Source organism: Delphinapterus leucas, chromosome 15, assembly GCF_059928025.1.
Source record: "Delphinapterus leucas isolate spDelLeu-1000000601 "Yukka" chromosome 15, BTC_Dleu_Yukka2, whole genome shotgun sequence".
Classification (NCBI taxonomy): domain Eukaryota; kingdom Metazoa; phylum Chordata; class Mammalia; order Artiodactyla; family Monodontidae; genus Delphinapterus; species Delphinapterus leucas.
In genome coordinates this window covers 30146617-30172678 of record NC_143143.1, presented here as the reverse complement: position 1 = coordinate 30172678, position 26062 = coordinate 30146617, and the positions used below count along the sequence as shown (strand labels likewise).

The following is a 26062-nucleotide window of genomic DNA, read 5'->3' as shown; positions in this document are numbered from 1 at the left end:
AGTTCTGGGGTTGGGCCGGGGCTGTGATGGAAGGCATAACAATAAAGCTGGACCAGTTATAAATCCAAACTTCCTAATCTCTTGCACGTGTCAATCTCGCTACAGTGCAGATGCATTCTTGTTTTGTCTGTGTCAGATTTACATGCATACCATATTGCTTACTCTGTATTAGAGAAACCATTAGGCATTTCTGATGAGGAAATTACATGGTGGACTGGCCTTAATGGAATTTGGAATATAGGAAATCATCACATCACCACTGGCATCCAACGCGTCATTATTGCCAACATACCTAGCGGGCATGTCCAGGAGACTTGCCCTTTTATTGGTTGATTTTTGGTTAAGGACTCACCTATCTGGTATCTGCCACGCTCAGCACACACCTCACAAGATTCCTTGAGTGGAAGACTGTGGCATGGAGCCATGTGCAAAAGAACCAACAGAAAAATACCTTCCTAAATCCTCTTGCTCTTTGCAGGGCACTATTGGACATCCAACATTTATCCTCCGGAACGTTGGCCATTACCTATGTTTCCCTATAGATAAAACATTAATGGAAGGTTTTAAACATCGGATTCAATACTAGGCATTTTCTTGTACACGCGTCTATTGCTGCAGGAATTTAAAACCCTGGGGGCAGAGTACATTTTATTCTTATTTGCAGCGTAAGGCATAACATGCTCCGAAATATACACATCGCTGTGGCCTCTACTGTCCCTGGAACAGTATGACGCCGTCGACCTCAAGGACGATCGGAGATAGCTGTCATTCACTGCCTGGGATGGCAGCGAGTGTTTATAAGGGTCCGAGGGGCACCTCCCAATAACTAAGCGTTGGTCATCCCCATAGGAGTGGAGGAAAGGGTTATCGGAGGTGTGGTCTGGCAAGAGAGACTTGCTCCGTTTGCTGACCTCCAGACCCTGGGGGAAAAGGGAGCCTTTGTTCCCCGAGAGTTTGCTGGAGGGGACACTAAAGAGACTCCCGTACAAGTTTCCCTCCAGAAGCCGCTCCCTGTCCTTGAGGCTTATGCTCCGGGAGGGCCTGCTAAGGTCCACCTCCCTGGGTTTGTCGAGGATGTTATCGTAGGAATGCTGCCGGCTAATCCTCAGTTTGTTCTTTGGGAACTGGAGGGCGCTGCTCTGTGCCCAGTCCTGCTGGTAGACCTCCTCCTGGGTAGCTGCGTTACCTGTCTCCTGAAGCATCTGGTCTTCGTCAATGTCATAGAGGTTCCCCATCCGCAGGCAGGAGTCGCATTTGAAGGGGGACCTCATGGTGAAGTGGCCTGAATAGGTGGGCAGGTTGGACAGGCAGCTCCTGCAGTGCGTGGAGTTCTGCCGGTAACGGTCGCTGCCCTCGCTGTGAGGGGAACTCTTGTCTTTCAAGGTGAAGTGCTTGGAGTAGAGTTTATACTGGTCATTGTTGGGGAGCCCATCTTCATCGTGCAGGGGGCTCCTGTTCATGGGCAGTGTGGAGTCCCCCTTGCGGAAACTGTCACCATGGTCCTGGTAGACATTGGAGAAGTCCACGTTCTCGGGAAGGGCCATGTTTTCGACAAACTGGGGAGGATCGAGGTGGAAACTGGCCTCCCTCTCCCCATCAATGGTGTAGATCTTGTCCCTGGGGGAGCTCGCTTTGGTTTTCAGGTAGGAGCGCTCAACCTCGCTGCAGTCCTTGGGGTATTTGGAGGCCACTGACCTTTTGAAGTTGTCCTTGGCCTTGTGGTTCTTACTGTTGTCAGGCTCCCGGTGGCACGTGGCCCGGCTCGAAGTTTCTGAGATGTCCGAGTGGGCCACCTCTTCTGGAAGGTACCTAGGACTCTTTAGGGAGTAGCTCCTGTTCTCCACGGTTCCCTCATCCCTCTGGGAGACTGGGTTCTGGGTCAGCGAATCTTGGCGTAGAGATTCCATGGATTTCTTCCAAAGCTGCCGGGGCCTGGAGTTCCCTTTGGATTCCGTGCTCACGGCCACCTCCACTGTGTTAGGGTTAGACTCATTTAGAGTCAGAGGGTGCTGGCCCTGGAACACGTAGTTGTTGAGGTTATCCTTGTGCCTGTTGGCCATGAAGGTTTGCAGTTCATTCATGTTGTCCCCAAAAATGCTGTCTTTCCCCTGAAAGGACCTGTTGTCTGAATATATCATGTTTCCCTTATCTGAAACCATGTCCATGATGAGGGATCCTCTTTGAATGAAGTCAGCAGCTCTTTTGGGGGAATCCATTCTTGAGGAGTTCACGTTGGACAAGTTGGAAATGTTTTTGGCTGACCGAAGGAGTTTTAACATGTTGCTCTGGGATCCGGTCAGATTGAAGTCTGGAGACTTCTTCTTTTCTTCAATGTGCACCCCGTGAATGCAGCTGTAAATGCCCTGTGGGGAGGAGCACAAAACACCATCCTCAGCAGCAAGGACATGAAACCATTTCACACCTGAACTGCACCTGCAAAGGTGAGACATGACCTTCTTACAGGAGTCCTGGAGAAACAGTGAAATCCAATCTGAATCCTGATAATGCTTCTTAAATGTACGAGACCAGTGGCAAAGCATCAGGCTTATCTTGTCGCTCTGGCACAAGATATCAAGATTATCTGACACTTTTGCCAATAGTCATACATAGAGTTTGAGAAAAAATATCCACTAATCCTCATACAACTCTAAGGGTCTCAGCACCTCCAAACTGGCGTGTAAGGATTTGGTTGACCCTCCCAACACCCCGGTCACCAACCCTCACTTTTATTAAAGTTTCCCAGGATCATCTCTGGACTCTGGATACCAGAGAGTCAGCTACTGAGTCAGCATACAAGGATCACCAATCATTGATTCCTCTGGGAATTACTGCTACCCCTACACTGAAGCCATCAATTAAAGCATAAGACCCAATATTTATCTGAAGGAAATAAAAACACTAAAAAAATATACATGCACCCCAATGTTCATCACACCATTATTTACAGTAGCCAAGATATGGAAGCAACTGAAGTGTCCATTGATAGAGGAATAGAAAAGAAGATGTGGTATGTACACGCAGACACACAGACACACACACACACACACACAATGGAATAGTATTCAGCCATAAAAAAGAATGAAATCTTGCCATTTGTGACAACATAGACGGACCTAGAGGGTATTATGCTGAGATAAGTCAGACAGAGAAAGACAAATACCATATGATTTCACTTATATGTGGAATCTAAAACCAAAACAAATGAACAGCCATAACAAAACAAAACCAGATTCAATAGAAACAGAGAACAAACTGGTAGTTGCCAAAGGCGAGGGGGTTAGACAGATGGGTGAAACCGGTGAAGGGGATTAAGAGGTAAAATCTTCAGCTTTAAGATAAATAAGTCATGGGAATATAATGTACAGTATAGAAAATATAGTCAATAATATTCTAATAACTTTGCATGTGATAGATGGTAACTAAAGTTGTTATGGTGATTATTTCATAATGTATAAAAATACTGAGCCACTATGTAGTACACCTGATATACAATATTGTAAGCCAATTATACTTCAAGTTAAAACTTCTGGAACAGTCTCTCCCAGCTCCACCCCCCCGACCAAAAGAAGACGACGACCTGAGACCCATGTGTGGTCAATCAGACATTTTTTGGAGGAATAGACATAGATGGTGGGATAAAAAAACATCATATGGTTTGAACCCTGGAGCTCCCTTCTTGGACTTTTCACTTACCCACTCAATATATATATATATTCTTTGTGTTTTGGCTGTGTGAGAATTTGTTGAGCATAGTTAGAGTTTTAGTTACTAAGAAGAGTGGAGAGTCCTGATGACGCAGTGATGCTGCATTTAAATCCATCCAGGGAACTGAATGACTGAGGGACTCGGGGGTAGCTCAGATATAAGCACCCCCATCCATATATCTCTTGTTTTCCACTCCACCTTCTTCCTGTCTTAAAAATAACTGTTGGGCTTCCCTGGTGGCGCAGTGGTTGAGAGTCCGCCTGCCGATGCAGGGGACACGGATTCGTGCCCCAGTCTGGGAAGATCCCACATGCCGCGGAGCAGCTGGGCCCGTGAGCCATGGCCGCTGAGCCTGTGCGTCCAGAGCCTGTGCTCCGCAGTGGGAGAGGCCACAACAGTGAGAGGCCCGCGTATCGCAAAAAAACCCCACAAAAAACAAAACTGTTTACTTTTCCTTGAAAGTACCTCAGGGGCAGAGCTCTCGATTCATTCTACAATAACAGGCAAAAGAGCGTCAGTGGTGTTGTGATTTGTGCTCCTCCCTTCCCCACTCCTGCCCCCAGATTTTGGCCGCGGTACCTAAAGGGAACAATTCGGTCCAGGCTGCAGGATTTGACCTGGTCCTCCCAAGACTGACAGGGAGCCGGCCCAAGAAGGGGTTTGTTTGTAAAAGGGATGCGGTAGCTGCTGCTGACTTTGGCATAAACTAGTGGGGACTATGGGTCGGTAACTCTGGACTCTTATAGCGGCTCCATCAATTCCCCATGGTGGGGATGCACTGAACCTGCAGGGATGCTCACAGAACTGTGACAGCCTCAAACTGTTTGCACTGCTGCGTTTTTCTTGTAGTTTTCTAGAGACAGTCTCCACTCTGTCGAGGAACAGTAAACAGAAAAGCCTACAGTTGTACATTTGAGCTTCTCTTTCTCTGACCCCCTTCAACCCCAGGCTGCACGGTGAAGGCTCCCTGAGGCCAAGGCCCTGGCATCGGGCACTTCCCACCTGCTGCAGCCTTACCTTTAGTCTCTTTCTCGATGCTGTGTGGTCTCCTTCCCTGTTCCCTCCCAGGAAGCAGTGTCTCCTCTTTGCTTCCAGGGCTGCTGGACGTCAAAATCATACACACACACCGTGTATTTCACATAGCACCGTGCTTTTGAATCTTTTATGTTAACGTATGCCTTCCCTGTCCAATTTAGTAATGTAATAATCTCCTACAATGACCTAGAGGGATTCTGCTACTATAGGTGGAAATCAGTGTGTCTCCTACACGTTTGAATCAGCCAAGATCATAGCCTTTTTTTCCTGTTGCTAGCATTACAAAAACACTAGTTTTTAAATTTTTTCTAACTTTGCAATTTTATTTTAATGAGCTCCCTCCTCCTTTTAGAGACTTTGAGAACTTGCTTCCACCCTTCGCCATCAGGGCAGTGTGCTCCCGCCCGCCAAGATGAGCTGGTTGTCTCTGTATTTGCAGGAGGCCCACAGAAGTGGCCAGGGAGCTGCGCTATGTTTCAGGAGCAGAGAGGATGGCTGCTGACTGCTTCTTCTCATCCCTGGTTTCCGCTGGGACTCACACAACACAGCTAAGGCAGTTCCTAGGTGCTGATCTGCCTGGCAAAGCCTCGGGAAGGACTCAACGTGGTGCCTGTACCCCAGGTTTGGATGAAAGTGTTCATCAACTAAGTTGACCCATCTTCCAGATGTGCTGGTGAGGAGGTGGGGTGTGTATTACAGAAGGATGGGAAGAGTCAGAGACCCGGAACCCACTGGAAATGAGCCCCAGCTCCATCCTTTTTTAGCTCTGTGACCTTGGCTGAGCAACTACATCTTTTTGAGCCTCAAGTTCCACATCTGTAAGATGGGAATCATACACTCTAAGGTGGGTACGAGGGCAAGATCTGATAATGCAAGCAAAGCACCTGACATGGAAGGGGCTCCATAAATGCTAGTGGGTGAGCTGCTCAGTCATCCCCGATGTGCCCTCCCTGTTTGTCACCTCACCTCTCTCTCCTCACACTAGTACGAGCACACAGCGCCCGTTTGATCGAAGCTGGAGGTTTGCTCTGGAAAGCCACTGCGGCTTTCTAATTAGATAAGTTGCCTAAATCCTACCTCAGGAGCCAAATCCCTGGGCTGGAGTTTCTTTCTTCCTTGCAGAGCTCTTTCTTTCCTCCTCTCTATTATTCATAGATTCCGGCTACCTTTTATGGGTTGTGGAAATAAGATGCCCTCTCGGCCCTATAATGGGCTCAGATGAAATTAGCATTGAAGACTCAATGTGCCGTTCCAGACAGTTTGCTCTGTTCCACTCCCCGCCCCCTTTCTCACTGGGGCGATACTGTCCTCCTTGGTTCCTTGGTGCCTGGGCCTGATCCCTAAAGTGTCTGCTATGGTCTGCATGTTTGTGTACCCCACCTCCCAATTCATATGCGGAGAGCCTAGTCCCAAAGGTGATGGTATTAGTGGTAGGTAAGTGCTTATGTCATGAGGTCCAAGGTGGGGCCTTTGGGAGGAGCCCTCCTGAATGCGATAAGTGCTCTTGTAAAAGAGACCCCACAGAGCTCCCTCATCCCTTCAACACAAGGGGAAATCTGCAACCCGGAAGAGGGTCCTCACCCGACCACGCTGGCACCCTGATCTCGGACTTGCAGCCCCCAGAACTGTAAGCAATACATTTCTATTGTGGATAAAGCACCCAGTCTGTGGCATTTTGTTATAGCAGCCCGAATGCACTAAGATGGTATCTGACTTCCATTCTGCTGGTCCCCATTGTGGGTCAGCCAGGAGCTGTGCAAGCTCTCCTCTGGGCTCGTTGGGAAGATGTCACGGTTTCCACCTCCCTGGCCTCTGGCTTTGCTACATCTCCCATTCCTCACGTCTCTGGAGACAACCGAGGTGGTTCTTTTTTACTGGTGACAGTGAATATTTTTTTCAACATGAAAGGGACAGCATTGCGGAGAGAAGACAAAAGTTAAGAGCATCCCACAGAAGAGAGGACACGTTTCTGTAAGTCGTAATAAACAAAGGCCACAGCTGTGGGAGAAACTTGGTTCTAATGTAAAATAAATGACTCTGTGAACTCTGACCTTCAACCTTGGCCGTGCCAGGAGTGCAGGCATCTGAGGTTTGCATTTGTGTCCCATGGGACATGGGGTCCTCTCTCCTCTAGGGAGGGGGAGACAGAAGTTCCAGTTCCAGCTTGTCAAGGCACAACACAGCAATGCTGTGCCCAGTCCCCACTTCCCCCCCCCCCCCGTCCCTCAAGATGCTTGGAATGGGAGTGAGGGATTTAGTCCATTTCTCATAGTGACAATCCTATTAACTTGGCTTCTTTAATGATATCTCGGACAGAGGGAACACTCTTGCAAAAACAAGCAGGATTTACGAGTAAAGGCAATAGTGTGCATTTGCTCATGGCAATCTCAGAATCATTTGGATATGGAAAGCCTTTAGTAACTGGTGAAGAGAATTAGCTTAAAGTTGGCTTAACACCTAGCTGTATGCATGCACGTTGTTATTTCTAAGCAATCTGTGTGTTTAGAGGCCATCAAGCTAATTAGGAAATATGTATTTGCATAGAACTCAAGTTTAGAGTGCCACTGAATGGAGAAAATAAATCCTCCTGACTAAGCCCATGTGTACCTTCTGGATGTCTTAAAACCACCAAATACTAAGAATACACAAGTTCCTCTTTAGATGATTATTTCATTTTCCCAATGAACATTAGCATATAAAATTAGATGTTTCTAACCACATATTTTTCACCATGTTTCAAATCCTAATATGTTAAACTCTTTCAGAGTAAAAAAATTCCAAGGTGAGTAAACGGAAGAAATAGGTAGATAAATAGATGGATGGATAGATGGACAGATGGATAGATGAATGGATGGATGCATGGATGGATGGATGACTGACTGACTGATTGCCAGGTGGATAGATAATGTTATACTGTGTTGGAAGACAAGTGAACGATATGTACGTATGTGTTTTTATTGTGATGCAAGTAAGTGAGTAGCTTGTATTTAAAAAGTAAAAATAGGGCTTCCCTGGTGGTGCAGTGGTTGAGAGTCCGCCTGCCGATGCAGGGGACACGGGTTCGTGCCCCGATCCGGGAAGATCCCACATGCCGCGGAGCGGCTGGGCCCGTGAGCCATGGCCATTGAGCCTGCGCGTCTGGAGCCTGTGCTCCGCAACAGGATAGGCCACAACGGTAAGAGGCCCGCGTACCGCAAAAAAAAAAAAAAAAGTAAAAATATATATTATATTAAAATATATATTATATATTATATGAGTTGTGTGCACATACACGTTGTATAGTATGATTTGTATCAAATCTCTTGTGTTGCTTGTATTTGATGTTTGTTGCGTAAGAGTGTGGGCTCTGGCTGCTACCACACCACCTGGAGTCAAATCCTGGCTCCAGCAAGGCTGTGTGGTGTTGGGTAATTCCTCTAACTTCATAAATCTGAGTTTCCCCAATTCTGGGCCAATATCAGTACCTACCTCACAGAATTGGTTTGTAGGTTAAATGAAATTATGAGTATAAATTCCTTACATGGTGCCAGGGACATACATGTACCTACAAATATAAGCATTTTCCACAATTGTCATCGTTATTGATGAATTCTGACGCGTGTACCTGTTTATGGCCACACACACGCCATGTCGTGCAGCATGTAATGAGGTTTCTGTGGCTCGAACGTGAGTGCACTTACTACAGCGTGTGTATTCTGTGCTGTGGTTTATGTCGTGTTGAATGTATATTTTGTTTCCTGTTTGATGTGTGTGCATTTTCTCGTGGTTCTTCATGCCTGTGTTTCATTTCAGGCTCTGTTACATCGTACACGCTTTTGTGGTTTGTCAGCTGCGTTCACACACACAACATGGCTTTGCATGTAGATTTTCGTTTTGTCACACGTGATCTGTTGGAATGCATGCAAACATCATAACATCCTACACAGGAATTTTAATAATGTCCTAGAGCATATCTGGGTGCTCATGAGGGAGGCCACAGACTGGCTGTGTTTGGCCCATGTGTTTTTCTATTTGTCAATGGAATTAGTTACTAGTATTCAAAAGTTGAAAGTTTTCACATATAATCAGATGGTTGCTTTCTCTTTTAAAAACTGGAAGACCTGGTAAGACTGGCTCTGCCTTCCGCTAAAACCATACTCAGCAGGAGTGGAGGACGACTGCCCCCTTTGGGTGTGGTGGGTTTTACGCTATGTGTCTTAGTTCTCCACATTCTCCATTGTTCCCTCCCTTTGACACCAGGGTTCAGCTGCTATTTTTAGTTTCACTTCTGCTCTTTTTCTCATGCCCGGCCTGCCTTACCTATTCACCTTCATCTCTAGCTTGCATCTGGCTTATGAACACAGAAACTGGTGCCCTTCTGACAAATCCAAGAAGGGCTGATGGGTGAGGGGAGGGTGTGGAGACATCACACCCCCACCCAGGAGTCAAGAATCCCTGATTCTCTGGAAGCCCTGTGCTTTTCTGGACCTGCCTGCCGCAGAGGGAAGTAGCTGCCAGGGGTACTGACCCTGCTGATGGAGAAGAGCAGGCCCGGCCGGTCGGAGCACACGCCCGTGAAGCAGAAGCGCAGCTTCCAGTAGAAGAGGTGTTCCCAGATGAAGGTGATGAGGCTGAGGGCCATGGCGGCCGCCAGCATGTAGAACACACCCGCCATGTTGTCGACGTCCAGCTGGCTGCTCATCACCTCATTCTTCTCGTTGTGGCAGATCCCCGTGAGCCACAGGGTCTCCAGCTCTTCCATCTCCCCTGGACAGAAGACAAGAGCCATAGGCAGTAAGGAGCAGGGCACGCACTGTGGGGCGGACACGCCTGCGTTCGGGACAGACACGTGTGATTTATAGCTGTGCAACCTCAGTGAGAGCGACTGAGCTCTCCTGGTCTGCGTTCCCTCACTTGCGGGGTGAAGATAATGATGACAACAGCATCTATGTAATATCGCTGTAGGAGGATGAAGTGAGGTCATGTATAGAGAGAATCTGGCTCAGGCCCTGCCTTTTTTTTCTTGGTCATCATTACTCTGTTCTCCCCACCCCTCTTTTCTCTATCCCCGGCCTCAACACCCACCCAAGCCTGGAACAGGACATGGGATAAGCTGGCCGAAGCCTACATTAGAAAGACTCGCATTCCCATTCTGACTTCGTCATAGACTAGCTGTGTGACTTCAGAGCCACAGTGATCCTGTCTGTGAAATGGGTATTATAATAGCGTACACTCCCTCGAGTTCTAGGGAGGATATGAGCTCACATACGCAAAATTCCTAAACGTAGTGCCTGGCTCATGGTAAGTTCTCCTAAATAGGAGCCTTCATGGGTTGCTGTAAAGGAAGTGCCTAGCACACTGCCTGGTACACAGTTGTCCTCAAATATATTTGTTTCTTCTTTCCTCTTCCTTTAGAACATCCAATATTACTCCAAAAAGTCACCCGAAGTAGTGCACTTAGAGCACAAAGTTTTCCTTGACAAGAAACATCCCAGTCGGCTCTGAATGGCCCCTTGCAAACTAAACACCTCCCCACTTCAGTAGGCAGCTGAAGAAGCAGGTGGGGTTTGCAATGGAAAAAAAAAGTAGGCACGGTTGACATTATTATGTCTCTCTTTTATGCACATTTTATCCAGTTGTCATTTAGGAGGAAATTCTCTAGTCTAAATGTCTAGTAATTATACTAACTGTCTAGCAATTCACTAGACTATGATTCAGGTCTTTAAAAATTATCCTTCGAAAACAGTGAAAATCAAGGAAATGTTAAATGAATAGTATGACTACATTGTATATACATACGATCTCTAAGACATAAAAGATGTATGGGATTAAGAAATATAAACTACTCTGCATAAAATATATAAACAACAAGGATATATTGTACAGCACAGGGAAATACAGCCATTATTTTGTAATAACTTTAGGTGGAGTATAATTCATAAAAATATTGAATCATTATGTTGTACAATTTAAACTAATATAATACTGTAAACCAACTATACTTCAATAAAGAACACTTGCAGAGGCATGCAGCGGGCGTGGTCTGGAGCTGGGAAGTCGCAGCTGCCGCCACCGCTGCCACCGTGATGTGCGCAGGTCCTCGCCCGGGTGTTCATACTGCAGCCTGTCAGGCGACCGGTGTTGCGGCCACTGCAGCTGCCCGCAGGACCTTTGGGCGCGGAGTATGCGCCACCTTGGCACCTAGTCCCTGAGGCAGGGACGTCCTGGCCCAGAAAAGAACGCTGTTTAGGTGCGAGCCTAACCACCTAAGTGAGGGCACTAAAGCTGCCTGGGGAAGGGCAAGGCCTGCGTTGCCGAGCTCGGGCTTGGAGCCCTGGATTTGTTTGGGTTAGCGGAGATTATAAAAAAGCAAAAACTGGTGAGGATAGAGACCAATGCTGGCAGGAATACAGGGAAAGAAAAAATCTCATGCTCAGTTGCTGGAGAAATAGGAAAAGGGAGGCATGAAGACAGTTAGAAACTTGTCCTAAGCCAATTAGCTCAAAAGTGGAAGAGCTAGGATTCAAATCCAGAGAAGTGTCCACTTCAGACTTCATTCTGGGAGAAAGTAGTATAATTTACAAAAGGAGAAATGAGATAACACATCCTTTCCTAGAAGAGCATTTACCAATTCCCAGTCTGTGGTGATTAACCGCTTGCAGGATCTTGGTTCCCAGGCCAGAGGTTGGGCCCGAGCTCCTGTGGTGGGAGCTCCGAGTCCAAACTGCTGGACTAACAGAGAACCTCAGACTCCAGGGAATATCAATTGGAGTGAGGCCTCCCGGAGGTCTTCATCTCAGCACCAAGACCCAGCTCTATCCAACTGCCTGCAAACTCCAGGGCTGGACGGCTCAGGCCAAACAACCAGTAAAACAGGAATATAGCACCACACATCAAAAAAAAAAAAAAAGAAGAAAAAGAAACGACAAAAAAATATGTTACAGACGAAGGAGCAAGGTAAAAACCTACAAGACCAAATCAATGAAGACAAAATAGGCAACCCACCTGAAAAAGAATTCAGAGTAATTATAGTAAAGATGATCCAAAATCTCGGAAACAGAATGGAGAAAATACAAGAAACATTTAACAAGGATCTAGAAGAAATAAAGAGCAAACAAACACTGATGAACAACACAATTACTGAAATTAAAAATACTCTACAAGGGGGCTTCCCTGGTGGTGCAGTGGTTGAGAGTCCGCCTGCCGATGCAGGGGACACGGGTTCGTGCCCCGGTCTGGGAAGATCCCACAAGACGCGGAGCAGCTGGGCCTGTGAGCCATGGCCACTGAGCCTGTGCGTCCAGAGCCTGTGCTCCACAATGGGAGAGGCCACAACAGTGAGAAGCCCACGTACCGCCAAAAAAAAAAAATACTCTACAAGGAATCAATAACAGAATAACTGAGGCAGAAGAATGGATAAGTGAGCTGGAAGATAAAATGGTGGAAATAACTGCCAGGGAGCAGAATAAAGAAAAAAGAATGAAAAGAATTGAGGACAGTCTCAGAGACCTCTGGGACAACACTGAATGCACCAACATTCGAATTATAGGGGTCCCAGAAGAAGAGAAAAAGAAAGGGTCTGAGAAAATATTTGAAGAGATTATAGTCGAAAACTCCCCTAACATGGGAAAGGAAGTAGTCAATCAAGTCCAGGAAGCACAGAGAGTACCATACAGGATAAACCCAAAGAGAAACATGCCGAGACACATATTAATCAAACTATCAAAAATTAAAAACTAGGAAAAAATGTTAAAAGCAACAAATAACATACAAGGGAATCCCCATAAGGTCAACAGCTGATTTTTCAGCAGAAACTCTGCAAGCCAGAAGGGAGTGGCAGGACATATTTACAGTGATGAAAGGGAAAAACCTACAACCAAGATTAGTCTACCCAGCAAGGATCTCATTCAGATTCAATGGAGAAATTAAAAGCTTTACAGGTAAGCAAAAGTTAAGAGAATTCAGCACCACCAAACCAGCTTTACAACAAATGCTAAAGGAACTTCTCTAGGCAGGAAACACAAGAGAAGGAAAAGACCTACAAAAACAAACCCAAAACAATTAAGAAAATGGTAACAGGAACATACATATTGATAATTACCTTAAATGTAAATGGATTAAATGCTCCAACCAAAAGACATAGACTGGCTGAATGGATACAAAAACAAGACCCGTACAAATGCTGTCTACAAGAGACCCACTTCAGAGACACATACAGACTGAAAGTAAGGGGATGGAAAAAGATATTCCATGCAAATGGAAATCAAAAGAAAGTTGGAGTAGCAATTCTCATATCAGACAAAATAAACTTTAAAATAAAGACTATTACAAGAGACAAAGAAGGACACTACATAATGATCAATCCAAGAAGAAGGTATAACAATTGTAAATATTTATGCACCCAACATAGGAGTACCTCAATACATAAGGCAAATGCTAAAAGCCATAAAAGGGGAAACCGATAGTAACACAATCATAGTAGGGGACTTTAACACCCCACTTTCACCAATGGACAGATCATCCAAAATGAAAATAAATAAGGAAACACAAGCTTTAAATGACACGTTAAACAAGATGGACTTAACTGATATTTATAGGACATTCCAACCAAAAACAACAGAATACACTTTCTTCTCAAGTGCTTGTGGAACATTCTTGAGGATAGACCATATCTTGGGTCACAAATCAAGCCTTGGTAAATTTAAGAAAATTGAAATCATATCAAGTATCTTTTCCAACCACAATGCTATGAGACTAGATATCAATTACAGGAAAAAAACAGTAAAAAATAGAAACACATGGAGGTTAAACAATTCACTACTAAATAGCCAAGAGATCACTGAAGAAATCAAAGAGGAAATCAAAAAACACCTAGAAACAAATGACAATGAAAACACAATGACCCAAAACCTATGGGATGCAGTAAAAGCAGTTCTAAGAAGGAAGTTTACAGCAATACAATCCTACCTCAAGAAACAAGAAAAATCTCAAATAAACAACCTAACCTTACACCTAAAGCAATCAGAGAAAGAAGAACAAAAACCCCCCAAACTTAGCAGAAGGAAAGAAATCAAAAAGATCAGATCAGAAATAAATGAAAAAGAAATGAAGGAAATGATAGCAAAGAACAATAAAACTAAAAGCTGGTTCTTTGAGAAGATAAACAAAATTGATAACCCATTAGCCAGAGTCATCAAGAAATAAAGGGAGAAGACTCAAATCAATAGAATTAGAAATAAAAAAGAAGTAACAACTGACACTGCAGAAATACAAAGGATCATGAGGGATTACTACAAGCAACTATATGCCAATAAAATCGACAACCTGGAAGAAATGGACAAATTCTTAGAAAAGCACAACCTTCTGAGACTGAACCAGAAAGAAATAGAAAATATAAGCAGACCAATCACAAGCACTGAAATTGAAACTGCGATAAAAAAATCTTCCAACAAACAAAATCCCAGGACCAGATGGCTTCACAGGTAAATTCTGTCAAACATTAAGAGAAGAGCCAACATCTATCCTTCTCAAACTCTTCCAAAATATAGCAGAGGGAGGAACACTCCCAAACTCATTCTACGGAGCCACCATCACCCTGATACCGAAACCAGACAAAGATACTACAAAAAAAAAAAGAAAATTACAGACCAATATCACTGATGAATATAGATGCAAAAATCCTCAACAAAATACCAGCAAACAGAATCCAACATGATCAAGTGTGATTTTTACATTCACATTACATTTTACATTTTTACATTTTACATTTTACAAGTGTGATTTATCCCAGGAATGCAAGGATTATTCAATATACACAAATCAATCAATGTGATACAGCATATTAACAAATTGAAACATATGATAATCTCAATAGATGCAGAAAAAGCTTTTGACAAAATTCAACACCCATTTATGATAAAAACTCTCCAGAAAGTAGGCATAGAGGGAACCAAACCTACCTCAACATAATAAAGGCCATATATGACAAACCCACAGCCAATATTGTTCTCAATGTTGATAAACTGAAACCACTTCCTCTAAGATCAGGAACAAGACAAGGTTGCCCACTCTCACCGCTATTATTCAATATAGTTTTGGAAGTTTTAGCCATAGCAATCAGAGAAGAAAAAGAAATAAAAGGAATCCAAATTGGAAAAGAAGTGAAACTGTCACTGTTTGCAGATGGCATGATACTATACATAGAGAATCCTAAAGATGCTACCAGAAAACTACTAGAGCTAATCAATGAATCTGGTAAAGTTGCAGGATACAAAATTAATGCACAGAAATCTCTTGCATTCCTATACACTAATGATGAAAAATCTGAAAGAGAAATTAAGGAAACACTCCCATTTACCACTGCAACACCTAGGAATAAACCTACCTAGGGAGACAAAAGACCTGTATGCAGAAAACTATAAGACACTGATGAAAGAAAGTAAAGATGATACAAACAGGTGGAGAGATATACTATGCTCTTGGACTGGAAGAATCAACATTGTGAAAATGACTATACTACCCAAAGCAATCTACAGATTCAATGCAATCCCTATTAAACTACCAATGGCATTTTTCACAGAACTAGAACAAAAAATTTCACAATTTGTATGGAAACACAAAAGACCCTGAATAGCCAAAAAATCTTGAGAAAGAAAAATGGAGCTGGAGGAATCAGGCTCCTGGACTTCAGACTATACTACAAAGTTACAGTAGTCTAAAGTTACCGTATGGTACTGGCACAAAAAACAGAAATATAGATCAATGGAACAGGATAGAAAGCCCAGAGATAAACCCACACACATATGGTCACCTTATCTTTGATAAACGAGGCAAGAATAAACAATGGAGAAAACACAGCCTCTTTGTTAAGTGCTGCCAGGAAAACTGGACAGCTCCATGTAAAAGAATGAAATTAGAACACTCCCTAACACCATCCACAAAAATAAACTCAAAATGGATTAAAGAGCTACATGTAAGGCCAGACACTATAAAACTCTTAGAGGAAAACATAGGCAGAACACTCTATGACATACATCACAGCAAGATCCTTTCTGACCCACCTCCTAGAAAAATGGAAATAAAAACAAAAATAAACAAATGGGACCGAATGAAACTTAAAAGCTTTTGCACAACAAAGGAAACCATAAACAAGACGAAAAGACAACCCTCAGAATGGGAGAAAATATTTGCAAATGAAGCAACTGACAAAGGATTAATCTCCAAAATATACAAGCGGCTCATGCACCTCAATATCAGAAAAACAAACAACCGAATCCAAGAATGGGCAGAAGACCTAAACAGATACTTCTCCAAAGAAGATATACAGATTGCCAACAAACACAAGAAAGGATGCTCAATATCACTAATCATTAGAGAAATGCAAATCAAAACTACAATGAGGTATCACCTCACACCGGTCAGAATGGCCATCATCAAAACATCTACAAAGAATAAATGCTGGAGAGGGTGTGGAGAAAAGGGAGCCCTCTTGCACTGTTGGTAGGAATGTAAATTGATACAGCCACTATGGACAACAGTATGGAGGTTCCTTAAAAAACTAAAAATAGAAGTACCATATGACCCAGCAATCCCATTACTAGGCATATATCCTGAGGAAACCATACTTCAAAAAGAGTCATGTACCACAATGTGCATTGCAGCTCTATTTACAATAGCCAGGACATGGAAGCAACCTAGGTGTTCATCGACAGATGAATGGATAAAGAAGATGTGGTACATATATACAATGGAATATTACTCAGCCATGAAAAGGAACGAAATTGAGTTATTTGTAGTGAGGTGGATGCACCTAGAGTCTGTCATACAGAGTGAAGCAAGTCAGAAAGAGAAAAACAAATACCATATGCTAACACATATATATGGAATCTAAAAAAAAATAGTTCTGATGAACCTAGGGGCAGGACAGGAATAAAGACACAGACGTGGAGTTGGACTCGAGGACATGGGGAGGGGGAAGGGTAAGCTGGGACGAAGTGAGAGAGTAGCATTGACATATATACACTACCAAATGTAAAATAGATAGCTAGTGGGAAGCAGCTGCATGGCACAGGGAGATCAGCTCGGTGCTTTGTGACCACCTAGAAGGGTGGGATAGGGAGGGTGGGAGGGAGACGCAAGAGGGAGGGGATATGGGGGTATACGTATGCATATAGCTGATTCACTTTGTTATACAGCAGGAACTGACACAACACTGTAAAGCAATTATACTCCAATAAAGATGTAAAAAGAAAAAACCCTGCAGAGAAAATAAAGAAAATACTCGAAATGTTTGGTTTTCTTTTGAAGTTAGTAATCATAATTACTGGTTTCACATTGCTCTCTTTTTTAGGTTTTGTAAAATTTGTGTATATTGCTTTTGGTTTATTCTCACTCTTGAATGATTCGGCTGAACACAGAAATCTAAGTTGACAATTATTTTTCCTTGACCTTTTGAAGATGTTATTAAGCGTCCTTCTGATCTGGACTGTAATTGTTGAGAAGTCAGCTCATAATGTATTTGTCATTACTTTCTATGCAATCTGTATTTTCTCTCTAATTGCTTTTGAGAATTTCATTTTGTCTTTGGTGTGGAATCTAGGTGTGAATGTTTTTATTTGTTCTGCTCTGGACTCAGTGTGATTCTTCAATCTGATGATTCATAACTTTAATTCTGCAAAAATTTCACCCATTGTTGCTTCAGCTCTTAACTCTCCCCATCTTACCTTCTTTTAAGTTAATAGACTTTATTTTTTAGAATAGCTTTATATTTAGAGAAAAACGGAGCAGAAAGTACAGAGTTCCCATACACTCCCTCTTTCCATTTCCTTTGTTTTCCCTTATTAACATCTGGCATTGATGTGGCACATTTTTATAACTTATGAACCAAATACATTATTATTAACTAAAGTGTACAGTTTACATTAGGGTTCAATCTTTGTGCTGTACAGTTCTGTGGGTTTTGCCAATGCTTAAGGTCATGTATCCACCATTACAGCATCATACAGAGCAGTTTCAGTGCCCTAAACATCCCCTGGGCTCCAGCTGTTCATCCCTCCTCACTGCTCATTCCAACTCCTGGCAACCACTGATCTTTTAACTGTCTCTACAGTTTTACCTTTTCCAAACATCATATAGTTGGAACCATATAGTATGTAGCCTTTTCAGACAGGCTTCTTTCTCTTAACAAGATGCATTTAGGGCTCCTCTATATGTTTCCCTGGCTTCATAGGTTCTGTTTTTGTTTGTTTGTTTTTTATCTCTGAACTGTATTGCATTGCATGTATGTATAGTTTGTTTACCCATTCGCTTATTGAAGGACATCTCGCTTGTTTCAAAGTCTGGGCAATTATGAACAAAGTTCTATAAACATTCATGTTCAGGTTTCTGTGTGGACATAAGTTTTCAACTCATTTGGTCAAGTACCTAGGGGCATTACTGCTGGATTGTATGGTAAGACTATGTCCAGCCTTGTAGGAACCTGCCAAACTGTCCTCCGAAGTGACTGCACCATTTTACATTCCCACCAGCAATGAATGAGGTTCCGGTCCATGTGACACATCCTCACCAGTATTGATTAGTGTGTCAGTGTTTTGGATTTTGACCATTCCAATAAGGTGTGTAGTGGTATCACATTGTTTTAATTTTCAATTCCCTAATGACACATGATAATCCTATCTTTTCTTCTTCTGAAATTGTTTAAAATATTCTAGATCTTCTCATTGTATCTTCCAGGTTATTAACTTTGTTTTCATATTTTCCATTTCTTTATTGCTCCATCTGGCAGTTAGCTGATTCCCACAGATCTATTTTCCAGTTCATGAATTCCTTCATTAGTAATATTTGGCTTTATGTTTTAAGTTTTAATCTATTTTAATTGTGACATTCATCTGGCTCTTTTAAAATTCTGCCTATTCTTTTTATGGTAAAGTCCTACTCTTTTGTTATGACTTTTAAAACTTTGATACATTTAATAATTTCACACCTACATTCTTTCAGATTACTCTCAGCCCCACACCCCATCCCTGCCCCCTTAGTTCTTGGGATTCTGATTCTTCTGTTTGCTGTTCATGCTGACCTTCATGGTGGATTACTTTCTTGTGGTATTTGTAACTTTTGACTATGAGCTAATCTTCAGCAGAGCTGTTCTCCCCCTAAACCCCATGGGACTCCCAAGCATCCTGGGCTACATGTAGGCATGTCCCTACAGAGGGGTCCTGGATTTGCTTCCGCCATGGTTCCAGGGCCCTTCAAAGTACCAGTTTTCATATAAAATAAATTTTACTGTAATTACTGCACCATTTAAGTAATATACACTTAGATCTCCATACTCATTTGGGTTTTAATTTCTCACTCAGCTTCAAATGGATGGCAAGCTCCTTGTACTTTCTTTGCTTTGATGGACAGTTTTTTCTAGTCTCCTTTTCATGGACTCATTGACAGTCTCAGATTTATGTAGTGGTATCATTTTCTACCCTCCTTGCACAGTTCAGGGTCCCCACGTGGATGTTAAAGCCCCAGGCTCCATCCCTATTGCCTGTATCCCTGTAGGCACTTCAGCTGAAACGTACCATGAGAATATCCCATTCCCCTCTGTTTCTGACACCTAAGGATTTCTCTTTCTTTTGACCTTGGCTGTGCATTGTGGGTTTGTGTGTGTGTGTGTGTGTGTGTGTGTGTGTGTGTGTGTGTGCGAGCGCACACACCTTCAGTTCTGCATTTTTATGTGTTTGTAGCGTCAAGGGGTCCCATATCAGTCAGTTTTCCACTGTGCCACCACCCTTTGTACGAGTATAACTTTTGTAATAATGATTTTTTAAAAGCATGCATATTTATGGGAGAAAAAATAGGAAATGTATCCTCTTATAAATTCTTGACCCACAAGGAAGGGTGCTGGTTGACCAGTGGTGCAAGCAGAGAGGTGGGAAGGGATATCTTGATTTCAATTCCTTTCCTTCCAACAGCCTGCAGTGCTTTCATATAGTCACAAATGTCCTGGGACACTCGGCAATATGACCTCACTCTCCACCCAACACCACAATTGACTCGTCCAAATTTGCTGCCCACTATGTGCTTCAAGATTTACATGATGGCTTCCTCCTCGCCCCAAAACACCGATGCCATCCCTCCAAAAATACTACATGCTGTTGACCTTCTCCCTCCCTTTGGAGTTTGTGAGGACTCAAAAATGGGTCTTTTCACCACATTTTGTCAAATTCCCAGCAAGTCTTCCCTTTGGTGTTGTCCCAAAGAGAGCCAGGTTTGGATGCCTGTAACAGGGTCAGTCTCGGTAGAAGGAACATCATTTTGATTTCTTTCAGGATGTAAATATAAAGATTTTTCCTCTGCCCTTTGTGCAAACACCTCTGCACACCTCTGCACAAACACCCAGGCCCACGTCCCGAAAGGGAAGCAAACGCACATTTCTCAACACCAGTTCCAACCTGTTCCAATCATTTTCCAGCCGTTCATTTCCTGCCTCGTGGCCTTTTCTACTAGTGCACTGAACTGTAGTTCAAATACTTTCTGATTCCATTTTTAATTTACTCAAGTATATTGTAATCTCCTTGAGGGAGATCAGGGACCACGTTTTTTGATTTTGATATTTCTCATGGCCTGCAGCACACAGTAAGCATTGGATCCATATTTTCTGTTCCTGTTTCTTTCCTTATATCTCCAGGCTTTAATTGGGCAGCATTGTAAAAAAAAAAAAAAGGTCAGATGTGTTGGGTGAGTTTTTCTGCCACATAAATAGAGGAGATAACAGAGCAAAAGGGAACTTGCAGTGGCTTGAGAGTGAAAGGCTGGGAAGTCTGCATGTCCTCAGCTAGGGAGAAGAAGCAAATGTCATTTTTTTCCAGGAAGCAGCCCTGTGCTGCTCTTTCCATGTCCGTTTCTCCCATTACAAAGAGGCCATGATCTTTGTCAATGTGATCTTGTGAAGTGGAGCCGGTAAATGGGAAAATTAAACGTCTTTCCTGAAGGAGACTGATTCTTGCTGGGAGGACAAAAGCTAAAGGTGCTCCTGGGGGCAGAGGGAGCCTGCACAGCTTTGGGTTTGCAGCCAGGGCCATACTGTCTTTCTCTCTCCGGCAGACAGCATTATCTATCTACTCACAAGGTCGAAGCCATGGGTTTCATATTTGAAAAAAAAGAACATTCAAATAGACATCATCCAGCAAATCACAGGAAAGAATGTTTGAGGTAGAAAACACTAGAATAAACTACAAAAGGGAGTACCCTTCCCTGAAGGGTTTAGGGAGTGTGGCGCATCATCCCGTAAGGTCTAGACAGTGACCGGAGGTAGAATTAGGGTCAGACTGCCTGCAATCAATTCGCCTTCAACACTCACTACCCATTTGATCTTGGTTCCGATACTCTGCTTCTCTATCCATCCACTCAACCATTCGTTTACCTATTTCTCTAGTCTTTTAGTTAACAAAGTTACATAAATTCTATTCTGCTTCAGGCACTATACTAGAGTTTTCACAGATTAACCCAGGCAGCCCTCATATCAACGTAATGTGGCTGGTGTCACTGTCCCACCCATTTTACAGATGAGGCACAGAGCGGTTAAGGAACTTGCTCAGTCTCTCTGAGCTCCAGGTCTAACATCTACCAAATGCAACACAACAGTATTTACCTATAGGAGTTAAGCGGGGCTGCATGCATACGTCGTGCCTGGCACACCTTGATTACTCAGTATGTATCCCTGCAGAGATCTTTATTTCCTGCCTGAAGCCAGGGAACTGGTGGGTGGGGTGGATCACATACCCCTCCCTGAGCCCTTCCCGTTCATGGAGTCTATGATTCCAAGAATGCACATCCAGAGAGAAGGCTTAGCTCTCCAATAGGAACTTGCTATGTCCAAAGTCAGAGAAATCAGTTCCTTCTCTGCCCTCAGACTCGTCCTCTGCTTCCAGAGGGCCTGCAGTTGTCTTTCAGATTAGATTTCATTCTATTCTGCGAGGCTGTGTGAGTGCTAAGGGGATTGCTTCGGGAAAGGATTTTATAGCATGCAATGGACTAGCCTTCAGACTGCCTCAGCATTCCTCCCCCGAGGTCGGTTGTAAAAAGTCCATTTTGAACCTGTACCCCTTAGGTTTTGTCCAGGGCCTGAGAATTTGCTGAAATACATCTTCTAAAATCAGCCCACTCATATACCCTTGCAGGCACACATCTACATTTTTTTTTTTTCTTGGTTTCTGGCCAAAGCCCCTGACCCTAGGCAGTGATGGTATGGAAAGGAACAGTGTGTGGTTTTGAGAAGCTGGGTCTGATGTTCTGTTTCATTCCCAGTCGAGGAAGTGAATGCTTTGGGGGTCTCTGAGGACCTCATTGGGTTGTGCCTTACTCCCTCACTCATTCATTCACTCACTCGTTCATCCATTGTAAAAAGAACATTACTAAAGCGCTTAGTGCGAGGTCGGCATCTCTGTATTTTCACAGAGATGAATAACACATAATCTTTGGCCTCTACCAGCTCAGAATCCTGCTGGAGAGACAGTCCTGCAAACCAGTAATTATGGCAAAATGAGACGACTGAATTTGCATAGGGCTGGAGGTAGCAAGAAACATGGAATGTTTTGCCATCAGAGGATGGTTCAAAATTTGGGAGAAGAAAGAAGCCATCAAAGGAGAGGTCTGAAGGGCAGGAGCCAGATGGCAAAGGACTGAGCTTTTGTGCTAAAGGATCTGGGGTGTCCTGAGAACAGTGGAGCCATTGGATGAGACTAGCTGTATGCCTGGTAGACCCAAGATTCTTCACTTGCTGTCCATGTTTTTGCAGTCCTGGCCTGTAATTGGAAACCACGTGTAAGATTGGCTGTTATAAGACGTGGAAGCAACCTAAATGTCCATTGACAGATGAATGGATAAAGAAGATGTGGTGTGTGTATATATATATATATATATATATATATATACACACACACAATGGAATACTACTACCCAGCCATTGAAAAGAATGAAATAACGCCATTTGTAGCAACATGGATGGATCTAGAGATTGTCATACTGAGTGAAGTAAGTCAGACAGAGAAAGAGAAATATCGAATGATATCCTTTATATGCGGAATCTAAAAAGAAATGATACAAATGAACTTACTACAAAACAGAAACAGACTCACAGACTTAGAGAACGAACTTATGGTTACCAGGAGGGAAGGTGGGGGGAAGGGATAGTTAGGGAGTTTGGGATCGACATGTACACACTGCTATATTTAAAATGGATAACCAACAAGGACCTACTGTATAGCATGGGGAACTCTGCTCAATATTATGTGGCAGCCTGGATGGGAGGGGACTTTGAGGGAGAATGGATGCATGTGTATGTACGGCTGAGTCCCTCTGCTGTGCACCTGAAACTATCACAACATTGTTAATCGGCTGTACTCTGATATAAAATAAAAAGTTAAAAAAAAAAAAGATTGGCTGTTACAGGTGGGTGAGGAATGGCAAATTTGAACAATCGTGCTATAGTGTGCAAGAAGGTCACCAGTAAATTCTATCCCAGTGATACAGATCTGTCAGGGTCCTCCCCTGGTCTCAGAGGCAGGCAGTACAGACTAAACTCTCCTGCTCCCAGGCTTTGAAGTGACTGGGAGAAAGTCACCTGTAAGAAATTGCTGATGAGGGTCCATTGTAAACTGTTATTAATATCACCACCACCCATAACAATTTACTCTGGATCTACCAGTTGCATGGTATCGTGCTAAAAACTTGGCAATGCCTATCTCTGGGGTCCAGCTCAGAGGTCTCCACCTCCAGGAAGTCTTCCCTGAATGCACAGGAATGTGAGTATGAGACTATGTTTTCTCCTTCCATGACATCTTGGATATCTCCTCAATAGAGAACCTGTCACACTGGAATATAGCTGCCACTTGCTTCTAAGTTCTCCCCATTGGGAGGTGAGTTTATTCAGGGTGGGGATCTTGTCTTATTCTTCCTGTATCCCCAGTCCCTGGCACAGGAATTGGCACACAGTAGGTGGTCCATAAAACCGTGTTGACTGTAGATGACACAAGTCTCCTCTCCTTGATCAGCTTGTGATCTACTGGTCCGAGGATCAGCAAGAGCTAGGGAGAGGAAGGAATCTGTGAAACCCCAGGCAAAGGGGTCAGGAATAGTTTCTGAAACACAGAAATCAAGGCTGACTCTTGGGGAAAGCAAGTTCCAATCAAAGATGCCAGTGATAGAGTCCAGTGGTCCCCCACAGAGATGCACCTTCCGTCTACAGCCTAAAGGCGTCAGGGGGATGTTGCTGCTGATCCCATTAGGGTTTGCTGTGAACACTGAGAGGAAAACTGACCCCGTTTCAATCCTGTTTCATGTCTTTCCCAAGGGACCGGCCACTTTGGGTTTCTGAGAAGCCCGAATGGAATTGGAAATGGCAAAGGAACAACTTTCTTTGTAGAAAATATAGGGCACCCTCATCGACAGGCTTATGTTCTCAGTGAGAACAGATCCGGTCTCTGTGAGCTCTGAGCTGTGGTCCTGGGAGTGATGGTGGTTGGGGGGCTGCAGCACTGAGACCAAGTCCTTTCCTTACCAGTTGCCCTGGAAGGAAGCTGCTGGTCAGAGCTGGGATGTAGTCTGTGGCTTTGGAACAGAGTGAGGTCAGCCAGACCTTCTGATCACTGACCTTGGGGCCTTGGCTTCGTTAATCCCACGCTCTAGATTAAAAGCCAGATGACCTTGGATCTGGAAATAATGGCATTCCATAGCCTAGGACCTCTGTATCCATGATCTCTAAATTGAACAATTTGCTAGAGAGAAAAAAGTACCTTTGGGGGGAGGAGAGGAATAGTACAAGATTCTGGACACAAATAGACTGAATTTGGAAGATAAATCTCCCTTATTTAAATGTCAGAATATTCCATTTCTGTATAATGCTGAGAAGTCACAAAACCAAAATAAAAATAGGGCTAGGCTTAAATGTACCCAGTTAGATGCAGACACGGGCTCTCTTTGCCATAAATGTTTTAGCACCACCTTCCAACTGAGGTCTCTGCTCTGCGGATGGAGCTCAAGTGTTGCAGAACTCACTACTGCTTGTCGCCATCTGGCTGAGATTTCATAGGCCACCTGATCAGCCGTGCAAGTTGGTGTTGGGGAATTTTATGCACACAGGTCCCCAACCTGTGTCTCTCGAAGAAGAAAAAGAAAAAAGAGGAGAGAGGACTGGGCAACTCCATCAAGTATCAAACAACGTACATGGTCACAATTTTCCATTAGAGGGTGGAGTTGGCGAAATATAACTCTCTGGAGGAAGACTGCAGAAAAATGGCAAGAAGTCCAGGAAATCCTATGTGTACCAAGCCCTTCTGGAGTCAGCTTCACATGCCTATAGATGGTCAAGTTGCTATAAATTTAAAGGAGTACGCATTTGTAAGCATAAATAGATTCATAGTAACTTTTTGACATTGCACATTTTCTCAATCAATAGTCCTCAAAATCCTATGACTCACTGTGTAAGAGTGTGAGGGCCTTTTAATATCACAGAACGATCCTTGTGTTTTAAAAGGCTGTGAATGTAAGAAAAAAAAAGAAAAAGATAGCAATAATCCTACAACCCGTGCCAAGAAATATCTTCTTTCTTTCAGCAAGTAACATGACATCACTGCCTTTCAGTTCCTTTTTAATTGAAGTGCTATCAACAAGCTCTCTGAGACTGTAAAATCCTTAAGCAAAGGGATCATACCCATTGTCCATTTTATCTGCATTTCCCAATGCCTAGGACAGTGCAGGGAGCTTAGTGGGCACTCAAGACTTGGTTGTGGCTTGAAGGAGAAAGAGTAGGAGAGAGTAAAAAGGAAAGAAAAGAGGAGAGAAAATGGAGGAGCAGAGAGGGAAGAAAGAGGAAAGAGAAGAACAGAAAGGGAGAAATGAAGCCCTTATAGGGAGGATCCTGTACCTGTTGTCAGAGCTATCCACAACTAAAGTAGAAGAAGACCCGGTTTCTCTTTCTGTGGAGCGTGGTGGGGTGACTTGGAGGGCTGGGCTGGGCCCTACGAGAGCTCGCCCATCCCATTTGATGACAGCCTCCTCTCCCTATTAATGGTGGTGGTGCTCCTCTGGCTTCCTCTCCTGTATCCCAAGTCTGAAGTACCAGACGGGGGTGAGCCCATGGCCAGAGGTGCCTGGGAGAGTGTGTGGGGTAGGGGAGTAGTCAGCTTCAGATTCCAACGCAGGAGAGTGTTTGGGACAGACGTGACGATCCTCTCGTCCCATTCCGCTACGATGCAGCTGAAGTCAAGATAAAGAAGCTGGGAATGGAATCTGGGTCTTTCAGCTATTGGCTATGATTATACAACAACAACCAACCACACAGACCCTGAGGAACACA

The 26062-nt window shown here is 43.6% G+C and overlaps 1 protein-coding gene across 1 annotated transcript in view; it reads right to left on the bottom strand.

Annotated features, from left to right (window-relative positions):
• Positions 1–396: 396 nt before the first annotated feature.
• The window catches only part of GRIN2A (glutamate ionotropic receptor NMDA type subunit 2A), a 368609-nt gene continuing 342943 nt past the window's right edge, over positions 397–26062 (bottom strand). The window contains exons 11-12 of the mRNA XM_022552282.2: positions 9248–9486; positions 397–2363 (exon numbers count right to left, since the gene is read on the bottom strand). Of these exons, the coding sequence (XP_022407990.1) occupies positions 564–2363; positions 9248–9486 (2039 nt within the window). The 3' untranslated portion in view covers positions 397–563. The remainder of the gene's footprint in view (positions 2364–9247; positions 9487–26062) is intronic.